Below are 24481 nucleotides of genomic sequence, written 5' to 3'. Positions count from 1 at the left end.
TCTGGCAGCAGTCAGGGTTATCCACTAGGAAAGGCTCCAGAAGGGAGCTGGAGGGCTGGCTCAGAGGTTGAAAGCACTTGCTGTTACTATAGAGGACCAGAGTTCAATTACCAGGAACTTACAACCACCTGCAACTCCAGCTCCCGGTGCACACATATACATACAAATGAAAATAAAATAGGAAAAACAGAGGCCTTCCCAGCAATCATTGACACTGAGGGGGAAATTTTATAGATGTATTTTTTTTTTTTACCAATGTGACTATGGAGTAATTACATAATTATTTCTAATCATGCAATGAAATGTATTTTGTCTTGATAAAGGAATTCTGTGTATTATGATTGGGGGGAGGAGATGGGCTTTCTGAAGAAAGGGTCCACCTTTTGTCTCTCCTCTTTCTATCATTTGAGGCATCTCTATCTGCATTATAACCCTTTGCTTTTGTGTCTGTGTGCTTGTGTGTGCAAACATGACTTCCCTTGCCATGCTGGGTACAGTGGCAGGTGAGCTCTTCTGTGCTAGATTTGCAGGCAGAGGACACACCTTCTCTATGTTCACATGTCTGCTTCTTGATTTCCAAGATACACTCACACATTTAGCCCTGAGTATGGAACCTCTGATGGCCTTTCTTTGAGCCTTGACTCTAAGGCTTCTGTTCTGGCTCCTTGTCTCCCCTGTCTTGTAACACAGGGGTTGTTTCTCTATAGAACAATAGAAAAATTCCCACCAGATCCTTGCTGAAACTAGCAGGACAATTAATGGGCCAGTTAGCCTTCCATCTGTGTTCTTTACTCTTACCCTGCCTAGGTCAGTCTCATTATCTCCTGAGTATATTTCTATGAAGTTTTCTTACGGTTTGGCTAGTTTTCAGTCCTTTCTCTGTTGGGCCCCAACATGCTGTTTGGTAATGCAGATCTGATGAATCATTTCTGCCCAGTGATCTGCTGGATGAACTCCAAGCACGTAAGACCTTCCCCAGTGTCTATGCTTGTATGCTCCCAGAGTTAGCTTCCACTAGGATGCTGAACGCTTCTCTAGGTGCTCACATCCATGTTGCTTTGGCTCCACCAGCTCACTCCATCAGCACTGCCTTCTCTACATTGAATGGTTTGGGGGGTGGGGGGCCATGCCTCAACTGAAAGGAGTCATTGGTCCGAAGTGCCTGCAATTCACAGAATAAGAACTTTGAACTATCTGGGCAGTGGACAGATTTAGAAAGTCCCAAAATGTCTCACACAGAAACTTCCAAGTTCAAAGTAGCCATTTTAAAAATAGCAAATAAGCCTTACTGTTATTAATGAAAAGTGAAATGTGGCACTCTTAAAGCAGAAAGGAAAGCGTAGGATGGAAGATTACAAAAGGTAGGGAATAGAGGCTTGGGGTCTATCTTCATGTTGCTTTGCTCATCTTGGGGGAATAGGGACAGAGCCCAAGTATCACAGACCTGAGATTGCCCAGGTAGGGCAGACTTGGCACCACTGCTCATCACTGTGTGGCAGAAACAAATGCCCCAGAGGAAGCACACACCATCTGGTAGACTTTATCGAGGCATCATTAGCTCTGCCAACTGTGACAGGGAATCATCTTGTATATTGTGGAGAATTCAGTCACAGACTGATTCCTAACTACACAGAATAGGGGCTGAAGAGCTTTCTAGATGCATTAAGCAGATAGAAATGAAAACTCCTAAGACTGAGGCTTCTCCTTCTTGTCTGAATATTGACACCTGTATATGGAGAAGAGAAAACAGGGACTTGTAGTGAGAGGCTGTACAAAAACATGTGGCGTCTGAGACACAAAATGGCTGGTTAGGACATTGGCCAGAAAGTACCTCAGTGCCAAGAGGGCTCTTCTCCTCCCTGACTCCACCCTACCACAGGTCTCAGCACTTTCGAATGGGGAGGGGGCACAGCATTCCCTGGGAACAGTTCCTCTGTTGTGGTTATGTAGTTTCTCACTGAGGTCTAAGGTTGGCTGTGAGCTATGAGATGTGCTGATATAGACACTGGAATAACAGACTTATTTCTGAGGGCCCATAGGGACTGAGAAACTTCGAGAATAAAATGGGAGGGACTTGAGGGAGAGGGCATGGGTTCATTCTCTGTTAGGAGGGGCTATTAAGAGCCATGAAAGGCCTCTATGCTTGTTCTCTGTGTGCACATCCTATAGAAGCCAGGTGTGATGGCTATTCTTGGTTGTCAACTTGACTGTATCTGGAACTAATTAAAACTCCAAAATGGAGGGGCATACTTGGGAGGGATTTTTGTTTAATTTGAAATTTGAAGGTCCACATCTAATCTGGGTCTTTGGGGTATGAAGGCACACCTTTAAATCTAAGTGTGTTGAGGTGGGAAGATACACCTTTAACTCATCTGGGCCATGTCTTCTGCTGGAAGCTTATATAGGGACCTGGAATAAGGAATATTTTGTTCTTTGCATGCTTGTTCTTGCCTCATGAGCAAGTCTGTTTCTTCACTGGTATTAGAGCTACTTCTTCTTCAGAATTTCACTGTATACTGAAGGCAATCTGAGACATCCGGCCTCATGAACTAGATTACTGGATCCTTAGACCTTCTTACATCAGCAGCCAGTGTTGGATTACCTGGACCACAGCCTAAATATCATTCTAATATCTATCTATCTATCTATCTATCTATCTATCTATCTATCTATCTATCTATCTATCTATCATTTATCTATCCAATAAATTCTGATACTCTAGAGACTGTTGACTAATACAGATTTTGGTACCAGAAGTGGTTCTAGAACAACAGAAATATGAGGACGAATCTTTTAAGGATCTGCAATAGGCATTCTGATTTGCCAACACCTACAGATTCCCGAGCCTCTCCAGTTACTGAAGCCTCTCCTGGGAGCTCAGAGAACAAACACTAAAACCCCCTGTGAACTGTTTTACACATTTAAGAAGATAAATGCCTGTGTTAATCCTTACTCACCAGTTGTGAGTGGGGAACAATTTGGTGACTCTGTCTATAAAACTTTTGACAATTTTGTGGAAAATTCAGGAAGAGAATGATGCTGTTGGCTGATCCTAGCATCTCTGGATACATTGACATAGGAAAGTAATTAACTCCGTGATAAAAATTAACCAACTTTTCTAATCTCAGAATATGGTAAAGGATAGCAATTAAGTTAGTGATGAAATTGACAGGTCCTAGACACACATAAACAGTCTAAATGTTTCCAAATGCACCATGGGAGAGAATCTTCTCTCTACCAGCCACAGAGCTCAAGCCAGGGAAAAATCAAACTTCATTATAAGGCTGGCTGGATAATAGGCAAAATTGAAGTCCCATCCTTGTAGGGGGTTGGTGGTTAAAGTAACAACATTAATTGGCAAAGAATGGAATCCTTTCACTTGGGAATAGAGATATGTAAGAGGACCCTATTGAAGATGAGAACTTCAAACCCTCAGATTCTCAAGGGTTGGTCTCACTGCAAAAAGTAGTCGTTTCATCCCCAGCAGAAGATATATCCCAATCCCTGAAATAATTACCTTTTCTATCTTTCAGTGAGGACGTTAATTCTTCATTCTCTGCTAAATGAGCAGGGAGTTTCTCTGAAGGAAATGCCGGGTAAGACAATACTGATATTCTTCAGGATTCATCAATAGTTACCTTTAGACTTATAATCAGATTTAAGGCAAAGCAGGCTCCTAGAGGGGAGGTAGAAAGTAGTCCATGAACGGGTGTGTTATACTACTAAAGAGCTTAGTGAGATTGCTAATTCAGTCAAGGAGAAGTCTAGACACTATGTGTGGGAATGAACTGTAGGGTATAGGATAGTGGTGGAAGAAATACAAAACTAGATCAGATTGAATTTATTGATATAGGTTTGCTGAATGGAGATATTAGGTTTAAAATGGAAGTTCACACAGTTAAAAAACGGTGTCAAAAGTTTGTTTGAAGAGTTGACTGAAGCTTTTGTCAAAAGATAGCCTACTGTAAGGGAGTCATCGATACCTTATATCCCTTGTATTAGTGTTGATAGAGGGATTTTAAGGCTCAGGGAAATTGCAATGCTAGAGTGGGTAGACTGTGTAAAATATAACCCTGAACATTGAGAAGGCCCAGAAGACATGCTCTTCACTCATCCTATAAGACGCACACTTGTGAAAAGAGCACAGGCACATTTGAAAGGCTTTGTGGTCACCCTTTGCCTTGTGCCAGACCTTATGGTAGGAGAAGCTGCTGTTTGGTTGGATAAATTAAAAGCAGTGGGTTTAATTAGTCCCCAAAATAGCAGGAGCCAGGTGGCAGCATTGAATCACCAAAGGCAAGATGATTGTACTTATACTGGGCAGCATAGACAAAGCAAAGTCCACAGAGACCTGACCCATAATGGTCAGCACAGGCAAAGTGAATTTTATTGTGGTATGACTTGTGTGGACCTTTGGTACTGGCTAATCAAAGATGGTGTTTCCACTCATGAAGTAGGTAAGATGCCTGCTAAAATTTGCTCAAAATAATGAAAGAAAAGTTGTATTGAATTGTGCCAAAAAAAAGAAAGAAAAGAAAAAGAAAAAGAAAAAGAAAAAAGAGAAAAAAACTTTTAGATCATGAACCAATTTCCAGTCATGAGACAGTTCACAGACCCAGAACCCCTTGAGTGAAGGGGTGGCCAGGTTACCCTGAGGAAGGACCTTGATAAAATACCGAAGAGTTTTACTGTTAGTCTTTCTCTATTCTTTTCCCACAGGAACCCACAGCCTTTTACAGGAGCGATTGTACACTGTAGAAAAGGAAACAGTCAGACTTTTCAGGGTCTACTGGATACTAGTTTTGAATTAATGCTGCTTGGGGGAAATCCCAAGAAACATTTTGGCTTGTAGAAATTGGGGGATTAATGGAGTTTGTCTGAAGTTTGATTCAGAGTGGTCCAGTGGATCCTGGATCTCATCCTGTGGTTATTTCTCCAGTCCCAGAATGCATAAGTGGGATAGATATACTTAGAATTCCCTGACCTATGGAGTGAGGGCTATTTTGGTTGAAAGGGCTAAATGGGAACCATTAGAGTTGCTTCTGCCAGGGAAAATAGTGAATCAAAACCAGTATCATTTCTCTGGAGGAGGAACTGTAGAAATTAGTGCCACCCTCAAGGAGTTGAAAAATACAGGGGTGGATCATGGAGAATGTCAGATGACTCTTGAAACTCAATCAGCGAGTGACTGTGATCACAGCTACTGTACTAGAGGTGGTGTCCTTACTGGAGCAGATTACACATCTTCTGATACATGGTATGCAGCTATTGATCTAGTAAATGCCTTTTACTTGGTATCTGTCCATAAAGATTGCCAGAAGTAATTTGCTTCCAGGTTCCAAGGCCATCAATCCCTTTAAAGTGTTACCTCAACGATAGATTAACTCTCCAGCCATGTGTCATAACTTAGAGGAATCTCGATTGTTTTTCCCACAGAATATCTCATTGTTTCACTATATGGACGACATTATGCTGATTGAACCAAGTGAGTGGGAGGCATCACTCATTTGGTATTCATTGGCAACACATATGTGCATCAGAGAATGGAAAATAAATTCAACCAAAATTCAGATGCCTTCTACCTCAGTGAAATTACTTAGGAGTCCAGTAGTGTGGGGCATGCAGAGATATTCCTTCTAAGGTAAAGGATAATTTATTGCCCTGGTCCCTCCCACCACCAAGAAAGAAGCACAATGCCGAGTGGGTCTATTTGGATCCTGGAGACAGCACATTCCTGGTGTCATTTCAGTCCATTTACTAAGTGACTTGGAAATCTGGTAGCTTTGTGTCAGCCTGGAATAGAGGAAGACTCTTCAACAGGTCCAGGCTGCTCTTCAGGATGCTCTACTGCGTGGACTATATGATTCAGCAGACCTGATAGTACATGAGGTATCAGTGGCAGATAGGGCTGCTGTTTGAAGCCTTAGGCAGGCTCCTCTGGTTGATTCACAGAAGAGACCTTTGGGATTTTGGAGCAAGGCTCTTTATCATCTGCAGATAACTGTTTTCCCTTTGAGAGACAGAATTTGTTCTATTATTGGGCCTTGGAAACTGGATGTTTGAAAATGGGCCACCAAGTTACCGAGTGACTTGAGCTGAGCTGTCCACCATGAGATGGCTGTTATTCCACCCATGATCCACAGAAGCAATGTATTTGCAAATGAAGTCCTGAAGGCACAAACAAGTTACATGAAGAAGTTGTCCAAATGTTTCATCTCCCATTACAATGTCTCCTGCTAAACATGTACTTATAGTCTCTTGAGATATGCCCTATGATCTGTTATATAAGGAAGAGAAGACGAGGGCCTGGTTTACTCATGGTTCTGCATGTTATGCAGGCATCAACCAAAAGTGGACAACTGTAGTATTACAAACACTTTCCAAGACAACTCTGAAAGATACTAGTGAAGGGAACCTTTGACAGTGGGCAGAACTTTGGGCAGTATACATGGTCATACTTTTTATTTGGAAGGAGAAATGGCCAGATGTGTGATTGTTCAATGATTAATGGGCTCTAGCCACTGGATTAGCTGGGTGGCCATTGATTTGGAAAGAGCATGATTGGAAAATTGATGAGAATATCCAATGTCTTAGAGTTTCTATTTCTCTCAAGAGCCACCATGACCACAACAACTAAAGGAAAACATCTTACAGTTCAGAGGTTTGGTCTATTATAATCATAGAGGGAAGCATGGTGGCACACAGGCAGACATTGTGCAGGAAAGGTAGCTGAGAATTCTACATCCAGATATGGAAGCAGTAGGAAGAGAGCACCACTGGGCCTGGCTTGGACTTGTGACACCCCAAAGTCTATCTGCAGTGACACACTTCCTCCAATAGCACCACATTTACTCCAAAAAGGCCACACATCCTAATAGGTGCCTCTGCTTATGAGCTTATGGGGCCATTTTCATTCAGACCACCACCTTCCACTTTCTGGCCCCTGTAGGACTGTAGCCATATCATAATATAGAATGCATTTAGTTCAACTTCAAAAGTCTTTATAGTCTATCACAGTATCAACACTGTTTGAAAATCCAAAGTTCAGAGTCTCCTCTGAGACTCATGTAATCTCTTACTGTAATCCCCTGTAAAAATGAAAATGAAAAGGCAGATCACATACTTGCAACATACAATGGCACAGAATATGTATTACCATTCCAAAAGTGAGGAAAGCGGACAAAGTAATGAAATACTGGATGAAAAACCAGCAGGCCAAACTTCAAACTCTTGAACTCCATGTCTGATGTCAAAGTGCTGTCCAGATTTCCAACTCCTTTCAGCTTTGTTGACTGTAGCAAATTTCTTTTTGGGGGGTCTGGTTCCACTCTCTATTAGTAGTTTGCTTGATAGGCATCTCTGACATGTTGGGATATGCAAAGCAATTCAGGTTTCACCTTCAACACTTGACACAATGGCCTGTTTGGCTCTTAATGTAAGGACACATTTGTGGCCTCAATAGCTTTCCTTAGCTGCTGATGACATTCTATACCGCCTGTCTTTTGTCTTTAACTCTAAAGCCAGAACCATGTGGCCTAAGCTATCAAGTTCTGCTGCTTCCTGGGGCTGAAACATGGCTCCATTGTTAAAATACATTTTCACTAGGTTTCTGTTTTTGATAGTTCCCTCCACTGCCTAAGCTTAGCCGTCCTGGAACTCACTCTTTAGACCAGGGTGGCCTTGAACTCTAAAATCTGCCTCTTTCTGCCTTCCCAGTGCTGGGATTAAAAGTGTGTGCTATCACATATGGCTTTAAGCTTTTCTTTAATTCCTTTTCACAAATTGAAAGCTTTGCTGGGTGAGGTCTTGCCCCAAGGTCATCACTTCTTTTAACATTAAACTTTTCTTTAATCTGTTTCTCTCTTTGAACACAAGACTCCCTGCTCCTTTCCACCCCCTGGTGTTCCCTTTCTCCTCAAACTGTACTTTTTTTTTCTTCTTGCTCAGCTTGCTTCTTTTTATTATAGATGTAAATGCCCAACAGAAAGTGACTTCAGCTGAGGTGAAGTTCTTTGGACAATTAGCCTTCTCCTTCCCTAACAATTCATGTCATTTTCCAATGGGCCCATGAACAAAGTGGCCATGATGGTAGAAATGGATGTTATATCTGGATTGACAACATGGGCTGCCATTCGCAAAGGCTGATCTGGCTACCATTTCTGTTGAGTGCCAGATCAACCGACAGCAGAGACCAACACTGAGCCTCAGATATGGCACTATTTCCCAGGGAGACAGGCTAGCAATCTGGACCACTTCCTCCATAGAAAGAGCAAAGGTTTGTCCTCATTGGAGTAGATACTTATTCTGTTTATAGACTTGCCTTTTCTGCAAATAATGCTTCTGCCCAAACTACCACACATGGACTTACAGAATGCCTTATCCATCATCCTGGTATTCCATATAGTATTGCTTCTGACCAAGGACTTCACTTCATAGCCAGAGAAGTACAACAGTGGGCCCATGATCATGGAATCTACTGGTTTTACCATGCTTCCCACAATCCTGAATCAACTGGCCTAATAGAAAGGTACAACAGCCTTTTGAAGACACTATTTCAGCACCAATTAGGTGATGGCAGCCTGGAGGGCTGGGGCAAGGTTCTTATATTTTAAATCAGGATCCAGTATATAGTATGATTTCTCCCTTAGCCAGGAATCAAGGGGTAGAAAAAGGAATTGTTCCACTCACTATAATATCTAGTGTCACATTAGAAAAAGTTTTCCTTCCTATTTCCACAACTATGTTCTGCTGGCCTCGGCATTTTGGTTCCAGAGAGGGGAGCACTTCTGCCAGGAGCCACAACAAACATTCCATTGAACTGGAAGCTCAGACTTCTCCCTGGTCACTTTGGGTTTCTGATGCCCTTAAGCCAACAGACTAAGAAAGAAATAACAGTGTTCGGAGGGGTGATAGATACAGATTTCTTTGGGGATATTGAATTGCTTCTCTACAATGGAGGTAAGAAGGATTATGTCCAAGTGCAGGAAATCCTTTAGAGCATCTCTTGGTGCTATCATGTCCTGTGATTATAGTCAATGGGAAACTACAACAACCTAATCCAGGAAGAATAACAAAGGGCAGAGACTCATTAGGAATGAACACATGGGTCACTCCTCAAGGAAAAGAGCTAAAACCTGCTGAGGTGCTTACCGAAGGTAGAAGAAATACAGAATGAGTAGTGTAGGAAGGTAGTTATAAATACCAGCTAAGGCCTCATGATCATTTGTAGAAATGAGGATTATAATTGGCATAAGTGTTTCTGTCATGTTTTGTTGAGAATGCATTTGTACAGATATTTTTGTTTTCTTTCCTTAATTCCTTCATCATTTAATATAACATCAGTAAAGAGAACATCAATTGTTATCATATTTAAGTTTGAGATACTAAAAGAAGTCCCACCTATTCTGAATTTACAATGCATTAGCAGTTGTATTAGAGATAGTTATATCATGTTAGGTGTAATTATAATCTGATTAAACATATGATGTATTTGTAATTGTACATGGGATAGTTATTGCATATGTAGGCATAGTTATGACCTGGTTATTGTTTCCATTTGGAAATTAAACATCACATAAGGAGATATGATTGTGTGTCAAGTTGACAAGTGGTAGATTTGTGATGGATATTCTTGATTGTCAACTTGCTATTTCTGGAATTATCTAAAAAACCCAAATGGAGGAGCACACCAATAAAGGAGTTTTGATTAATTTGAACTGGGAAGATCCACTTCTTATTTGAGACAGGATAGCTCATCTTTAATCTGGGCCACACCTTCTGCTGGAAGCCTATATAAGGACATGGAAGAAGGAAGCTTTTGCTCTTTGCCTGCTTGCTCTTGTCTTTCTAGCAAGTCCTTCATTGTTGTTAGAGTCTACATCTTCAGGATTCCAGAGCCTACTAAAGACCAGCTGAGACATCCAGCCTTGTGAACTGAAGAATTACTGGATTCTTGGACCTTTCATACATAGGCAGGCATAGCTGGATTAGCTGGACCATAGCCTGTAAGTCATTCTAATAAACACCCATACATATGGATCAATTCTGTAAGTTCTGTTACTCTAGAGAACCTTGACTAATACAAGGTATGCTGTGGACTAGTTTCAGATAAGCAAAGGAGGCTGAGGAGAGGTCAGATGGCAGTCGGTTTCTTCTCTCTTAATCTAGCTGGCTCACTTTTAGTTTCTGAGAAAAAAAAGGTCTGCATTTGAGTGACAATGTAGTCTCTGTGACCTTTGGAACTGATTCAAGAGTAGGAGGGAGACCTTCACTTCCCTGTCCTGCAGGCCATGTCCTGAAGTTCCACCAGTATCTTAGGAGCTGTTTGATTCATTCATTAGAACGAGTATCAAGTATTCCCCTGAGTGTTCTATGCAGCTACAACACTGTGTGGGTCTGTCCATGCTGAAATGCAATATCAAGATAATCCCGGTCCTTCAAAGTTCCAAGCCCTTGTTAGAGGTGGAGTGAGATGAAAATCAAGGAAAATGGAAGGGTCAGATGGTAGGAAAGGAACCCAGTGGCAAGGTTTGGATTTGTTAAAGGCACATCACAGCTTCTGCTCAAAACAATCAGGATAAACTAAAGCAACGTACAAAGATGTGTACGTATAAGATGTGTACGTATAAAATGTTTTAAGTTCACACGGAATCAAAAGGAAGGAGGGAAGCAGCATCATGGAGGCTCAGCCTGTGGTCCTAACTCAGGAAACTGAGGCCAGGATGATACAATGGTAAGTAACAAAAAGGTCAAGAACTCCGAGTGGAGTCTGGAATAAAATTAGTCCTTTGTATACAAGATGGCACTCACCCATTATGACAAACTGTAACAGTAAAAGCAGTTATTTGGAAGAACTAGTTCTGATAATAATCTACTCAGATTTGGACTTTTCTTCTACTCTAGAGAACACCCCAGGACTCTTTCCTCGACAGTACCTGCAACTCCTTCCAAGTAGTGTCACAGCCTTCATAGTTGGGTGACTGGTAACAATGAAGTGGCAGGGTGCTTGCCACCCCAGGGCCAGCAGGGGGCCCTGAGTCCTCATGAGAATGCTGGCCACCATGTGCAAGAGAGGCCTAGCACAGCAAAATGAATGTTCCATTTAGGGCCTATGATCCCTATGAAGGAGCGGACAGAAGAGTGTTACATCATGGTCCTCTGCTCAGGGCAACCCCAGACATCTGTTGGAAGATGGGCAAACAGAGAGTGTGAACTGTGAGCATTCACTGATTGATTGATTGGTTGATTTTTTTGTGTGTGTGACAGGATTTTCATGGACAGACATTCTGTTGTCTTTAAGGAGCCAGTTTCTAGCTTCTGCCCATGAGGAGGGATTATTGTTAGTCTGTCTGTGAGGTTCTCAGAAGATTTTCAGTGCCTCTCCCAAGCCTACCTTTTAATAGAACAGAGAGCAACCAAACACTTGTTTTCTACAGAAATTAAAAAAAAAAAAAAAAAAAAAAGGCTTGGTATGACAGAAAGTTTTCAGACCTCTGAGCAGAGAGGAAAGAGGTAGATAGAGGCCTGGAGAGGAGGGGGGTTCATCCTCCAGCTTTCAACTTCCTCCCTTTCCCTCCTAACACAGCCTTTTGTGCTTGAGAATTTCAGGGTATGACCTCCAGGTCTGGGCACTACTAGCCCATCACCAAAGCATGCACCAGCTCCTGGACAGACTAGCTGGTGGGCTTCTAGAAACTTCCAGTGTCCTGAATTAAGGTGAAAGGACTCCATCCTGAGAAAAGCAAGTTATGTTCTGATGTCTGAGAGTAACCAGCAGGCCATCACCAGAGCTGGTTATATTTCAGGTGTGCAGTCTCTCTTTCCTTGTATATAAATTGTTCCCAAATGAAAATGTGTGTGGCCGGGCGGTGGTGGCGCACGCCTTTAATCCCCAGCACTCGGGAGGCAGAGGCAGGTGGATTTCTGAGTTCGAGGCTAGCCTGGTCTACAAAGTGAGTTCCAGGACAGCCAGGGCTATACAGAGAAACCCTGTTTCGAAAAACCAAAAAAAAAAAAAAAAAAAAAAAAAAAAAAGAAAATGTGTGTGTTCATGAGGAAGTTCATGGAGGCTGAAGGTTGACTTGGGTGCCTTTTTCCATCACTTCCATGTTTTTGTTTTTTTTTTTTTTTTTTTTTGAGTCAGGGTCTCTCACTGACCTTGGAGCGAACTGATTAGGTTTGACTTGGCTTGCTGGTGAGCTTTAAGACTTGCCTAGCTCTGCCTTCCCAGTGCTGGGATCACAGACTTGTGTGATGGGCATTTCTCATGGGTGCTGGGGAATCTGAACTCAGGCTCTCAAGCTTTTGAGGCAGCCCTTTATCAACTGAGCCATCTTCCTAGTTCCAGATTGGTTTTCCGGAGCATTTCCAAACTCTTTATGAGCTCTGGTGTTTGTGGCCAGGGCACCATAATGTCTTTGTCCTTTTTTCTTTCCTGAGGGTAACACACTGAGAGTTAAGGAGTGTCAGTTTCAGGCTCACTTGTGGCCTCTGGTCTCCAGCAGATTCATTTGGTGAATAATTCAAGGAGAAAGATTTGACTTGGGCCGTGCTTCATGTCTCCCATGACACATTGCAATCCCACCTCAATTCTGAAATTTCATGATTTGGAGCTCATTAGTGCCTCAGACACCAAGCTGGAAACAGTTCCCAGTGGGTTTCTCTCACCAACTTGTCTAGTAGGGATTCTGTCCACTGTAAGTACCATTGTTATGAACTCAACTGCATAAGGAAAGAAACCATTGATCTCCTTCCTTCCTTCCTTCCTTCCTTCCTTCCTTCCTTCCTTCCTTCCTTCCTTCCTTCCTTCCTTCCTTCCTTTCCCTTTTCTTCCTTTCTTGCTAGCTTGCTTGTTTGCTTATAAACTTTTCTGGTTTTGACCACCAGACATAATGACATCATGCTCTAAGCAAACTTACAAAGAACTTGAAGGTTTTCAATGATTCAGTGCACTGTCAGTTTAAGACACCAATTTCACCTCTGTTTTCTGGGATCTGTGACTATGTGGACAATTAGAAATAATGTCTGTTTTATTTAACTGAATAGGTCAGCTCAAGAACTTTGGGAAGGTCATGAAACACTTCCCCCTCTGGAAGGGAGAGGCTAATTAACATTTCTCAGACTAAAGGGCAGGAACCGACCTGTGTGTGGGGACACATTCTGCAGGACCTCCACCTTCAGACAATGGAAGTCCTTGTCACCTCAGTCCCTAAAGACCAATCAGTTTAAAGGGTGCACTGTTCCATCAATCATATTGTGCCTAGTTGCTGATGCTCTATTCTGCCCCTGGAAACCGTATAAAAACTCACTGAACGGGTGCTGGGGGTCGCTGCCTCTCCTTCGGATCTGGAACAACCCCAGTGCACTGGAACAATAAATTCCACTTGCTTTTTGCATTGATCCCAGCTCCACGTGGTCCACTCAGGGGGTCCCCGGTAAGTTAAGGTTCCCTGGAGTCTTACAAAACTATATGTCATGTGCCTGTTGAGTTCTGCTTGGGAAAACATGCATCTTATAAGTCAGTAAGGACATGGAGTAACCATCCATCCTTCTAGCCAACTGCTTTGGACTAACTATGCAGGCCATTACCCATCAGGAAGAGCGTCTTTCCAGTGAAACCATCCTCCTGCTTCTGTTATTTTCCAGCCTGTATTCTTTCTACATGCTCTGTAAACATAACATAAGGAGGGCTTGGTGCTTAAGAAGTCTAAATGCACAGATGAAATCACCCATATTAAATGTGGCCAAAGGAAGTCCATATCCTTATTGAGAAATTATGAAGATATTTGCTTTTCAGTACATTAAATCTGAAGCTACATTAGTGGTCTCTGTTTCTTTAGATTTTGTGAAAGGGAACTGAAATCCAGCAAGTCGTATCAGGAGCCCATTCAAAAAATGAACAAAAAAGCAAATGAAAACAACCCAGAATGAGGTGGTATAGTTTTCGTTTTGTGTTCTGTAGGCATAGGTCCCTTCTTTAAAATTTGCAATTTTCTCTGAAAGGCGGTGGACTTTCACTTCAGAGGCAAACAATATCATGACAAGACAGCCACAGGAGCCTGCAACACAAAGAACAGACAACAAACAGCTTAGGACAAATATTATCTGGTTGTAAAAGTCAAAGAGGACATCAATGAGCAAACATAGACCACATGTCACCACTATCCTCACTCATGGTCTTCTCAAAAATGACACTATTGTAAAACTGCAGTCATGAGCTTGATTCTCATCCATTATTGGTAGCACTTTGGAAATTGCCGTGAGTAAGATTTGTATGGGGAGGGGACATTGATGGCTTAAGTAGAGCAGTTAGAATCAAGCTGATCTCACTGCAAACCTGAATTGCTGGGCACAATGACAAACTCAAAGCACAATGACAAACTCAAGCAGCCACCATGGCTTCAAGAGAACACATTTCTCTGTACTTCACAGGTGATAAAAGACAAATGTCAGTCATTCAATCCCTTCTGAAAGACCCCTGATTTCCTCATAAAAGGGTACCATGACCCCTCCAACCCTCAACTTGCCAACACTGCTCAGAGGAGTACCTGGGCCAAAGGTAGCTTTGGATAAAATGTTGTTGACCAAGAGCATACCTATTCTCTCTGTAGCTAAACTCAGATTTAAACTGGGCATGTGGCTGCCCTTAATATATTCAGGTGAGCTGAGGTTAGCTGAGGTGGAGAAGTGGGACCTTTCTGCCTCCTTTTCTTCTCATAACTGAAATATGGATACATTTTGGTCCAAGTGGCATCAGAAATGGAAGCCATGGGGCAGGGGACATAGCTCTGTGGTTAGAGTGCATACTGTGCAAGTGTGAACACCAGAGTTCAGATCTGCAGAACCTAGGTAAATGCTGGGTAGGGGTGGAGCTCACCCTGTAATTCAGGCTTAGAAGGTAAAGATGACACCCACAGAGCAAGCTTGCCAACAAGCATATCTGGGAATCCTGGATTTAAGGCCCTGCCTCAAAGAATAAGATTGAAGAGAGATCAAAGTTGTTTCTCATCATCAACCTTGGGCCTTGACACACATGTGCACACACATACTCATTCAAAAACAAATAGAAGCCATGACTGTAGCAAAATAAGAAAGGTAAAACCTGAAGCCCAGACACATGAGGCTCAGGCTATTCCTGGAGTTTAACCCCCAAATTTCAATATATGAAGACATTTTCTGTTTACTTTGTTTCCCTTACTGCTTGATTTCCTACCAGTTATCACTAGCTGTAAAGAAGGTGGCTATAGGCTGTGTAAGGCCTCTGCAGGAGAGGGCTGCACCATACTAACTAGGTTCTGAAACGGATGGGTGGTCATCTTCTGGCCTAAGGATGAAGAAATGAAAAACAATTCCCCCCACCCCCTTCCCCTTTCCACCTGCAAGTGCCTCAGGGACAGAAGCCAGTAGCAAGTGGGGCCAGACCTAGAGCACGACGGACAGTCAGGATTCCTGAAAACTTTCATAGCTACTGCTTTATTTAGGCTGCCAATAAGCCGTCCGTATTAGCAGTTGACTAGCTGAGACGGCTTTCTGACTTTGGTTAAACCCAAATTCCTTCCCTTAATATAAAATTAGGTGGTTGGGATCCCCAAATTGCATCTTCAGTTCCATCATCTGTAATAGGTAGACATTTTATGATGAGCTTTTGACATTGGAATTGACACATACAAATGAGCAATTAGTAGCTTGTCCTATGATGTTTATGCATAACTTTTTTGGTTTCTTACAATCTTTTCTAAAGATTATTTTATATGTATGAGTATTTTGCTCACAGTATGTCTACATGCGTGGTGCCTGGAGGGGTCAGACGAGGGTGCCAGATCCCTCGAAACGAGTTCCAAACAGTTGTACCATATTGGTACTAGGTGTCAAACCTGGGTCCTCTACAAGAACAGTAAGTGCTCTTAATTGCTGAACTCCCTCTCTAGCCCCTCCTGTTCTTAATTAGAATCTGTTGTGCTGTCCTACCTCGCAGCAGGAAAACCTTACTACATCTAACTGTAATGCAGTCATCCCCTCAAGTAAGGTTATTGTCACCTTAGCACATGACTCTTATTTTTTTATTTCAGTTACTTCAAATATTGTAGAAGTAGCAACATGGTCTTGGTGCCCATTCATTAATTCTTTCATTCATTTTTCTTTAGCCAGACACAGGGATAGTAATGGAGACCCAACCTAGAAAGAAAACATACAGGGTCTCTTTTCCCAAAGGGAACACTAGAAACAATTATAAACCATTGCAATGAGTGTCACAATAGGGAATGTGGGTCACTATTACTAAGGCAGGCAGCATCCTCAACTATCTATCTGTCTATCTATCTATATTTGGCTCACAACGAAAGGTTGGGGTGTGTAAGAGAATTCAGTGAGTGTGGGCACAGGTCCTCATGCCATCTACAAAATGCAGGCTTGGATTGCTGCAAAGATAGAAACTGATAACTGATTGTTGGGGGAAGGGAACAGACATGCAGAGGAATGGTGAAGTCATGGTTCTGCTTTGGGACTTCACAAAAAACGCACCCGTCATCTTAGCACTTGTGATGTGGACACAGGAGAATTGCAAGAAAAAGAAAAGTAAAAAGTAAAGGCAGGCAGGCAGGCCGGCAGGCAGGCAGGCAGGCCGGCCGGCAAACAGATGAGAAAGAGAATGAACGAGTGAATGAATGAATTGCACCTGGGGCCAGCCCCATCAAGTCGATCATCATCATACAACAACACAAATAGTCAAATGATATTGCTTTCTCAATACTTCATGTCCTACTGGCTCTGACATGACCCTGGAAAGATTCCTTTGTGAGATTTGTCAGCCTACTTTTGTATTCTGAGCTTCAAACCAGCAATCTCCCCTTGCAAACCATATGATTCCTTTATTGTTAGACCCTAACAAAAAGGCTGAGATGCTGTTTTCTCTTTATCTTTTATTTGAAAGTTGTAGAGAAAATGCTATCACTGTTACCATAAGAGCTTCCTTTGTCTGAGGAGATGGTGAGTTTCAGACGGGAGAGGAATACTATTTCCTTGGTGCCTGAAAGGAAAATTCAAACTCAGTTTCCTTTTCAAGTCATTAAATGTTTTAAAGGGATGCTTTGTTAAGGGGACAGAGTCTTAGTGAGCCTGCCTTTCAGATTTCTTAGTAAAGTCACCTGCGCATCTTGAGATGCAGACAGTAGCTCATCTGTCAAGATCATGAGAACAGAGTATATGGGCTAACAGAGTGGTCTGTAACTTCTCTCTGGACTCTGGGTTTGACCACAACCAACTTTGTTGTCTTGAAGTCAGAGGACAAAAGCCAAGCCTGAGCCCCCAGACAACTTGCCTGTGACGGCTAAAGGGATGTTAACAACTCAGTGTGAATTGGAGATATTTTCGCTTCTCTTTGTCCATATCTACAAAAGAGATGTGGGATCAAGGATAACTATTTATGACTTACTGGCCAAAGGATGTCACATGAAGGCTTTCGCTTGTGTGGCCTGGCTGCTTTGGATGTGGAGAGAGGCGGGCTGAGAGATGTGAGAGGTGGTGGGAACAGGGCTTGTCATGTTTCCAAAATGATTCTCTATCACAGCAAGAAGGGCCTGGACATCATATCACCTATTTAGAGGGTTTGGCTTTGTTCCCTTTTGAAACTTTCTCTTGAAAGTTCTCCCTCCCACAGAGGCATGTGCTTGACGTCAGTGGAGCATGTCCACCTGGAAAGCATGCCTGAATTATGGCCCATACTGCTGGGACCCTAGAGTTCTTGCCCCTACAGACCTGAGCCAATATCCAGGGCTGCATGGTTATTTTGCTGAGGTTAGTCCTCCCAAGCATGTGTTAGTGACTGCTGGTACATACCCCTGAGCCCTATGAGTTTTTAGAAATAGCTATTTGATAGACAGCTCATTGGCAGGCCCCTCAATAGATACTCAAAGCCTTTCCTGGATGAGATAAAGCCAAACTGAGACAAGAAGCAGACTGAACAGGAACTGATGGGGCTTTGTTCAGGGGCCATCGGAGTCAAGAATTCTAAATTTCAATCCCTTCTAGGTCCTTCTGGAGGGACATTTCTTGGGACAGAAAGTTCAATATATTGTATTTAATGGTTTGATTCACTTTAAACTTAGATGTTTCAATACATGCATTTGGATTTTCATTTGTACACCCCGAAGGCCTTACAAGTATCAGAGTTAGGCTTGTGTGTCTCTCTCCTCTTTTCTTCCAGTGAACATGTTACATCAAACCCCCTCGCTCAGAGGGAGGCATTGGGACAGCTCTCCAACGTGTCTGCCCATCTGATCATCTCTGCTGTACTCACAGAAAGGTCAGAATGAACCAGACTTTGGTAGCCCGCTGAACCTCACTCATGCTAGAATTTGGAAAATAACCGGGCACAAGGCCCACATTTGCAGCCCAGTGTCACAGTCAATGACCACAGTCTCTTTCTTTTCATCTGTCTGATTCCCCCACCTACCATGCTACCGTGATGCTCCTCTCTTTAACAGCTTTGTTTACTGAGTTCATTTCTAACTGGATAAGATAGCTGAGTGATAGGACTGTCACACCATGAGTGGTCAGACACTAACAAGTGCTCGTGATGTTCTAGACACTGCACACTCTGACTCCCATCTGGCAGCTGCCTGGAAAGGCTGAGGTAGGTGTCTGTCTCCTCAGGCCAGACAACACAGGGAACATAGTTCACAGCCAATAAGAAAGCTGCTTTTTCCATTCTGCTTATCCCTGAGCATAACTATGCTTTTGAGTGAGAACACTTCTCAGGGTCTATGGGCATTCACTGTGCTGTGAGCTGATGTCCTCACAGGGGAAGGAACTCCGAAATGTTCCTACGAGCACTAAATTCTGATTTTGGAAAACAATAAATTAGAATGCCAGTTTCTTTGAAAGTAATGGCCAACATCTACAGAATGAAAACGCGTGTCTCCTAGGTGGCAAATAGTAGAGGCATTGTCTGTCTAACATTGGATGGTCATTTACTTCTTTAGCATCTTGAAAGATGCAAATTAAGGGTGGGAAATTTTACATCTTAATACATGGGGTGTTGATCATCTGTGTGTGATTTTATATAGTGTCACTCATTGAAGGTGAGGTTCCTTACCTTCAGTAATGACTTCACTCCTAGGTAGATGTTTTCTGATTTCACACTGCTACAAAGACACCACATAGAGAGGAAGTCAATGGACAGGAAATGGAGCAGACACCAAGGAGTGAATTTAAGGTTGTGATAGCCAGCAATTTGGCTACACGGTTATACAGAGGAGATGCAAAAGAAAAAGGAGCAACATTAGTTAAGCTAAGCTTCTCCTGTGTTCTATAATAGGTGGTTGAACGACCTATGTGTTTCTGAGATTTTTCAGTGTTATCTTATTGTGTGGGATCTAAAATCATGATGCTTAATGTAAATAGTATTTTAAAGAAGAATGTCATTGTTGCTAGTAGATATGCAGAGCTGGTTCTGTTTTATGCATTTGTTCCACAAATACGGTATAGCTACTGTACTATTCTGGGCTCTAAGGATACAAGACTAAACCAAACAAGATTTAGAACAACTTTCCTTCATGGGGCTCTCAGTGATTGGTAGATAGGACAGAGAGAGATGGGATAACAAAGTAAGTATAGTCCACAGTTAAGCAGAGTAGACGCATTAAGGAGAAGAGAATAAACCAGGTAGGGAAGATAGAAAGATGGAAGGGTAGGGAGTCCTTGTGAAGATAAGTGTCCAGTATATCCTGAAGGAAGTGAGGGAGAGCGTAAATATATGGGAGGAAGTGTACCTCAGAAAGAGGGCTACGGTGTGTGAAAATGAAGTCAGGTATGTTAAGCACTGGCTTGTCCACCAGCGCCCCAGCTCCCAAATAACAACTCAGAGGCTTATTATTTATTTATAAATGCCTAGGCCTTAAGCTAGAATTGTTTCCTGACTAGCTCATAACCCAGATAGCCCATTTATACTACTCTATATCTGCCTCATGGCTGGTTACTTCCCCTCAGTTTCATATGTCTAACTTCCCAGAGTTGTGGTGGAGAAATTCCCTCACCTAACTATCTCCCAGAGTTCCTTTCTTCCTGCCAGGTGTCCCATCCTCTATTATTTTTTTTATTAGGTTTATATTTTAACCAATCAAGATGTGCCTGAGGCAGTCAAAGAAGGACAAGAGACATCTCTTTACACAGTGTATATGAACATTATTCCAACAGGTATGTTTTGTTTTTTTTTCTTTTAATTTTAATTTTTAATATTTTTTATTACATATTTTCCTCAATTACATTTCCAATGCTATCCCAAAAGTTCCCCATAGCGCCCCCCACTTCCCTACCCACCCATTCCCATTCTTTTGGCCCTGGCATTCCCCTATATTGGGGCATATAAAGTTTGCAAGTCCAATGGGCCTCTCTTTCCAGTGATGGCCGACTAGGCCATCTTTCGATACATATGCAGCTAGAGACAAGAGCTCCGGGGTACTGGTTAGTTCATCATGTTGTTCCAACAATAGGGTTGCAGATCCCTTTAGCTCCTTGGGTACTTTCTCTAGCTTCTCCATTGGGAGCCCTGTGATACATCCAATAGCTGATAGTGAGGATCCACTCCTGTGTTTGCTAGGCCCCGGCATCGTCTCACAAGAGACAGCTATATTTGGGTCCTTTCAGCAAAATCTTGCTAGTGTATGCAATGGTGTCAGCGTTTAGAAGCTGATTATGGGATGGATCCCTGGATACGGCAGTCTCTAGATGGTCCATCCTTTCATCACAGCTACGAACTTTGTCTCTGTAACTCCTTCCCTGGGTGTTTTGTTCCCAATTCTAAGAAGGGGCACAGTGTCCACACTTTGGTCTTCATTCTTCTTGAGTTTCATGTGTTTAGCAAATTGTATCTTATATCTTGGGTATCCTAAGTTTTGGGCTAATATCCACTTATCAGTGAATACATATTGTGTGAGATCCTTTGTGATTGTGTTACATCACTCAAGATGATGCCCTCCAGGTCCATCCATTTGGCTAGGAATTTCATAAATTCATTCTTCTTAATAGCTGAGTAGTACTCCATTGTGTAAATGTGCCATAATTTCTGTATCCATTACTCTGTTGAGGGACATCTGGGTTCTTTCCAGCTTCTGGCTATTATAAATAGGGTTGCTATGAACATAGTGGAGCATGTGTCCTTCTTACCAGTTGGGACATCTTCTGGATATATGCCCAGGAGAGGTATTGCTGGATCCTTTGGTAGTACTATGTCCAATTTTCTGAGGAACCGCCAGACTGATTTCCAGAGTGGTTGTACAAGCTTGCAATCCCACCAACAATGGAGGAGTGTTCCTCTTTCTCCACATCCTCGCCAGCATCTGCTGTCACCTGAATTTTTGATCTTAGCCATTCTGACTGGTGTGAGGTGGAATCTCAGGGTTGTTTTGATTTGCATTTCCCTGATGATTAAGGATGTTGAACATTTTTTCAGGTGCTTCTCTGCCATTCGGTATTCCTCAGGTGAGAATTCTTTGTTCAGTTCTGAGCCCCATTTTTTAATGGGGTTATTTGACTTTCTGGAGTTCACCTTCTTGAGTTCTTTATATATATTGGATATTAGTCCCTTATCTGATTTAGGATAGGTAAAGATCCTTTCCCAATCTGTTGGTGTTTTTTTTTTGTCTTATTGATGGTGTCTTTTGCCTTGCAGAAGCTTTGCAGTTTCATGAGGTCCCACTTGTCAATTCTTGAACTTACAGCACAAGCCATTGCTGTTCTATTCAAGAATTTTTCCCCTGTGCCCATATCTTCAAGGCTTTTCCCCACTTTCTCCTCTATAAGTTTCAGTGTCTCTGGTTTTATGTGAAGTTCCTTGATCCACTTAGACTTGACCTTAGTACAAGGAGATAGGAATGGATCGATTCGCATTCTTCTACATGTTAACAACCAGTTGTGCCAGCACCATTTGTTGAAAATGCTGTCTTTCTTCCACTGGATGTTTTTAGCTCCCTTGTCGAAGATCAAGTGACCATAGGTGTGTGGGTTCATTTCTGGGTCTTCAATTCTATTCCATTGGTCTATTTGCTGTCACTATACCAGTACCACGCAGTTTTTATCACAATTGCTCTGTAGTAAAGCTTTAGGTCCCGCATGGTGATTCCACCAGAGGTTCTTTTATCCTTGAGAAGAGTTTTTGATATCCTAGGTTTTTTGTTATTCCAGATGAATTTGCAGATTGCACTTTCTAATTCGTTGAAGAATTGAGTTGGAATTTTGATGGGGATTGCATTGAATCTGTAGATTGCTTTTGGCAAGATAGCCATTTTTACAATGTTGATCCTGCCAATCCATGAGCATGGGAGATCTTTCCATCTTCTGAGATCTTCTATAATTTCTTTCTTCAGAGACTTGAAGTTTTTATTATACAGATCTTTCACTTCCTTAGTTAGAGTCACGCCAAGATATTTTATATTATTCGTGACTATTGAGAAGGGTGTTGTTTCCCTAATTTCTTTTTCGGCCTGTTTATTCTTTGTGTAGAGAAAGGCCATTGATTTGTTTGAGTTAATTTTCTATCCAGCTACTTCACTGAAGCTGTTTATCAGGTTTAGGAGTTCTCTGGTGGAATTTTTAGGGTCACTTATATATACTATCATATCATCTGCAAAAAGTGATATTTTGACTTCCTCTTTTCCAATTTGTATCCCTTTGATCTCCTTTTGTTGTCGAATTGCTCTGGCTAGGACTTCCAGTACAATGTTGAATAGGTATGGAGAAAGTGGACAGCCTTGTCTAGTCCCTGATTTTAGTGGGATTGCTTCAAGCTTCTCACCATTTACTTTGATGTTGGCTACTGGTTTACTGTAGATTGCTTTTATCATGTTTAGGTATGGGCCTTGAATTCCTGATCTTTCCAAGACTTTTATCATGAATGGGTGTTGGATCTTGTCAAATGCTTTTTCCGCATCTAAGGAGATGACCATGTGGTTTTTGTCTTTGAGTTTGTTTATATACTGGATTACGTTGATGGATTTCCGTATATTGAACCATCCCTGCATCCCTGGGATGAAGCCTACTTGGTCAGGATGGATGATTGTTTTGATGTGTTCTTGGATTCGGTCAGCAAGAACTTTATTGAGGATTTTTGCATCAATATTCATAAGGGATATTGGTCTGAAGTTTTCTATCTTTGTTGGGTCTTTTTGTGGTTTAGGTATCAGAGTAATTGTGGCTTCATAGAATGAGTTGGGTAGAGTACCTTCTGTTTCTATTTTGAGGAATAGTTTGTGAAGAACTGGGATTAGATCTTCTTTGAAGGTCTGATAGAACTCTGCACTAAACCCATCTGGCCCTGGGCTTTTTTTGGTTGGGAGACTATTAATGACTGCTTCTATTTCTTTGGGGGATATAGGGCTGTTTAGATCATTAACCTGATCTTGATTCAACTTTGGTACCTGGTATCTGTCTAGGAACTTCTCCATTTCATCCAGGTTCTCCAGTTTTGTTGAGTATAGCCTTTGGTAGAAGGATCTGATGGTGTTTTGGATGTCTTCAGGATCTGTTTTATGTCTCCTTTTTCATTTCTGATTTTGTTAATTAGGATGCTTTCCCTGTGCCCTCTAGTGAGTCTGGCTAAGGGTTTATCTATCTTGTTGATTTTCTCAAAGAACCAGCAACTTGATTGGTTGATTCTTTGAATAGTTCTTCTTGTTTCCACTTGGTTGATTTCGCCCCTGAGTTTGATTATTTCCTGCCTTCTAGTCCTCTTGGGTGAATTTGCTTCCTTTCGTTCTAGAGCTTTTAGGTGTGTTGTCAATCTGCTAATGTGTGCTCTCTCTAGTTTATTTTTGGAGGCATTCAGAGCTATGAGTTTTCCTCTAAGAAATGCTTTCATTGCGTCCCACAAGTTTGGGTATGTTGTGGCTTCATTTTCATTGAACTCTAAAAAGTCCTTAATTTCTTTCTTTATTCCTTCCTTGACCAAGGTATCATTGAGAAGAGTGTTGTTCAGTTTCCACGTGAAGGTTGGCTTTCTATTATTTATTTTGTTATTGAAGATCAGCCTTAGTCCGTGGTGATCTGATAGGATGCATGGGACAATTTCAATATTTTTGTATCTGTTGAGGCCTGTTTTGTGACCAATTATGTGGTCAATTTTGGAGAAGGTACCATGAGGTGCTGAGAAGAAGGTATATCCTTTTGTTTTAGGATAGAATGTTCTGTAGATATCTGCCAGATCCATTTGATTCATAACTTCTGTTAGTTTCACTGTGTCCCTGTTTAGTTTCTGTTTCCACGATCTGTCCATTGGTGAAAGTGGTGTGTTGAAGTCTCCCACTATTATTGTATGAGGTGCAATGTGTACTTTGAGATTTACTAAAGTTTCTTTAATGAATGTGGCTGCCTTTGTATTTGGAGCATAGATATTCACGATTGATAGTTCCTCTTGGAGGATTTTACCTTTGATGAGTATGAAGTGCCCCTCCCTGTCTTTTTTGATGACTTTGGGTTGGAAGTCAATCTTATC

General features: G+C 42.0%; 1 protein-coding gene across 1 annotated transcript in view; it reads right to left on the bottom strand.

The window, feature by feature from the left end:
* Positions 1–13496: 13496 nt before the first annotated feature.
* Clrn1 (clarin 1) overlaps positions 13497–24481 on the bottom strand; it is a 41991-nt gene continuing 31006 nt past the window's right edge. Inside the window, exon 3 of the mRNA XM_021158964.2 lies at positions 13497–14057. Coding sequence (XP_021014623.1) covers positions 13792–14057 — 266 coding nt within the window. The 3' untranslated portion in view covers positions 13497–13791. The remainder of the gene's footprint in view (positions 14058–24481) is intronic.

The sequence above is a fragment of the Mus caroli genome, unplaced genomic scaffold, assembly GCF_978045245.1.
Source record: "Mus caroli unplaced genomic scaffold, Mus_caroli_1 scaffold_3, whole genome shotgun sequence".
NCBI classification, from domain to species: domain Eukaryota; kingdom Metazoa; phylum Chordata; class Mammalia; order Rodentia; family Muridae; genus Mus; species Mus caroli.
Note: the sequence above shows the minus strand (reverse complement) of the source record. Positions and strands in the feature narration are given on the sequence as shown.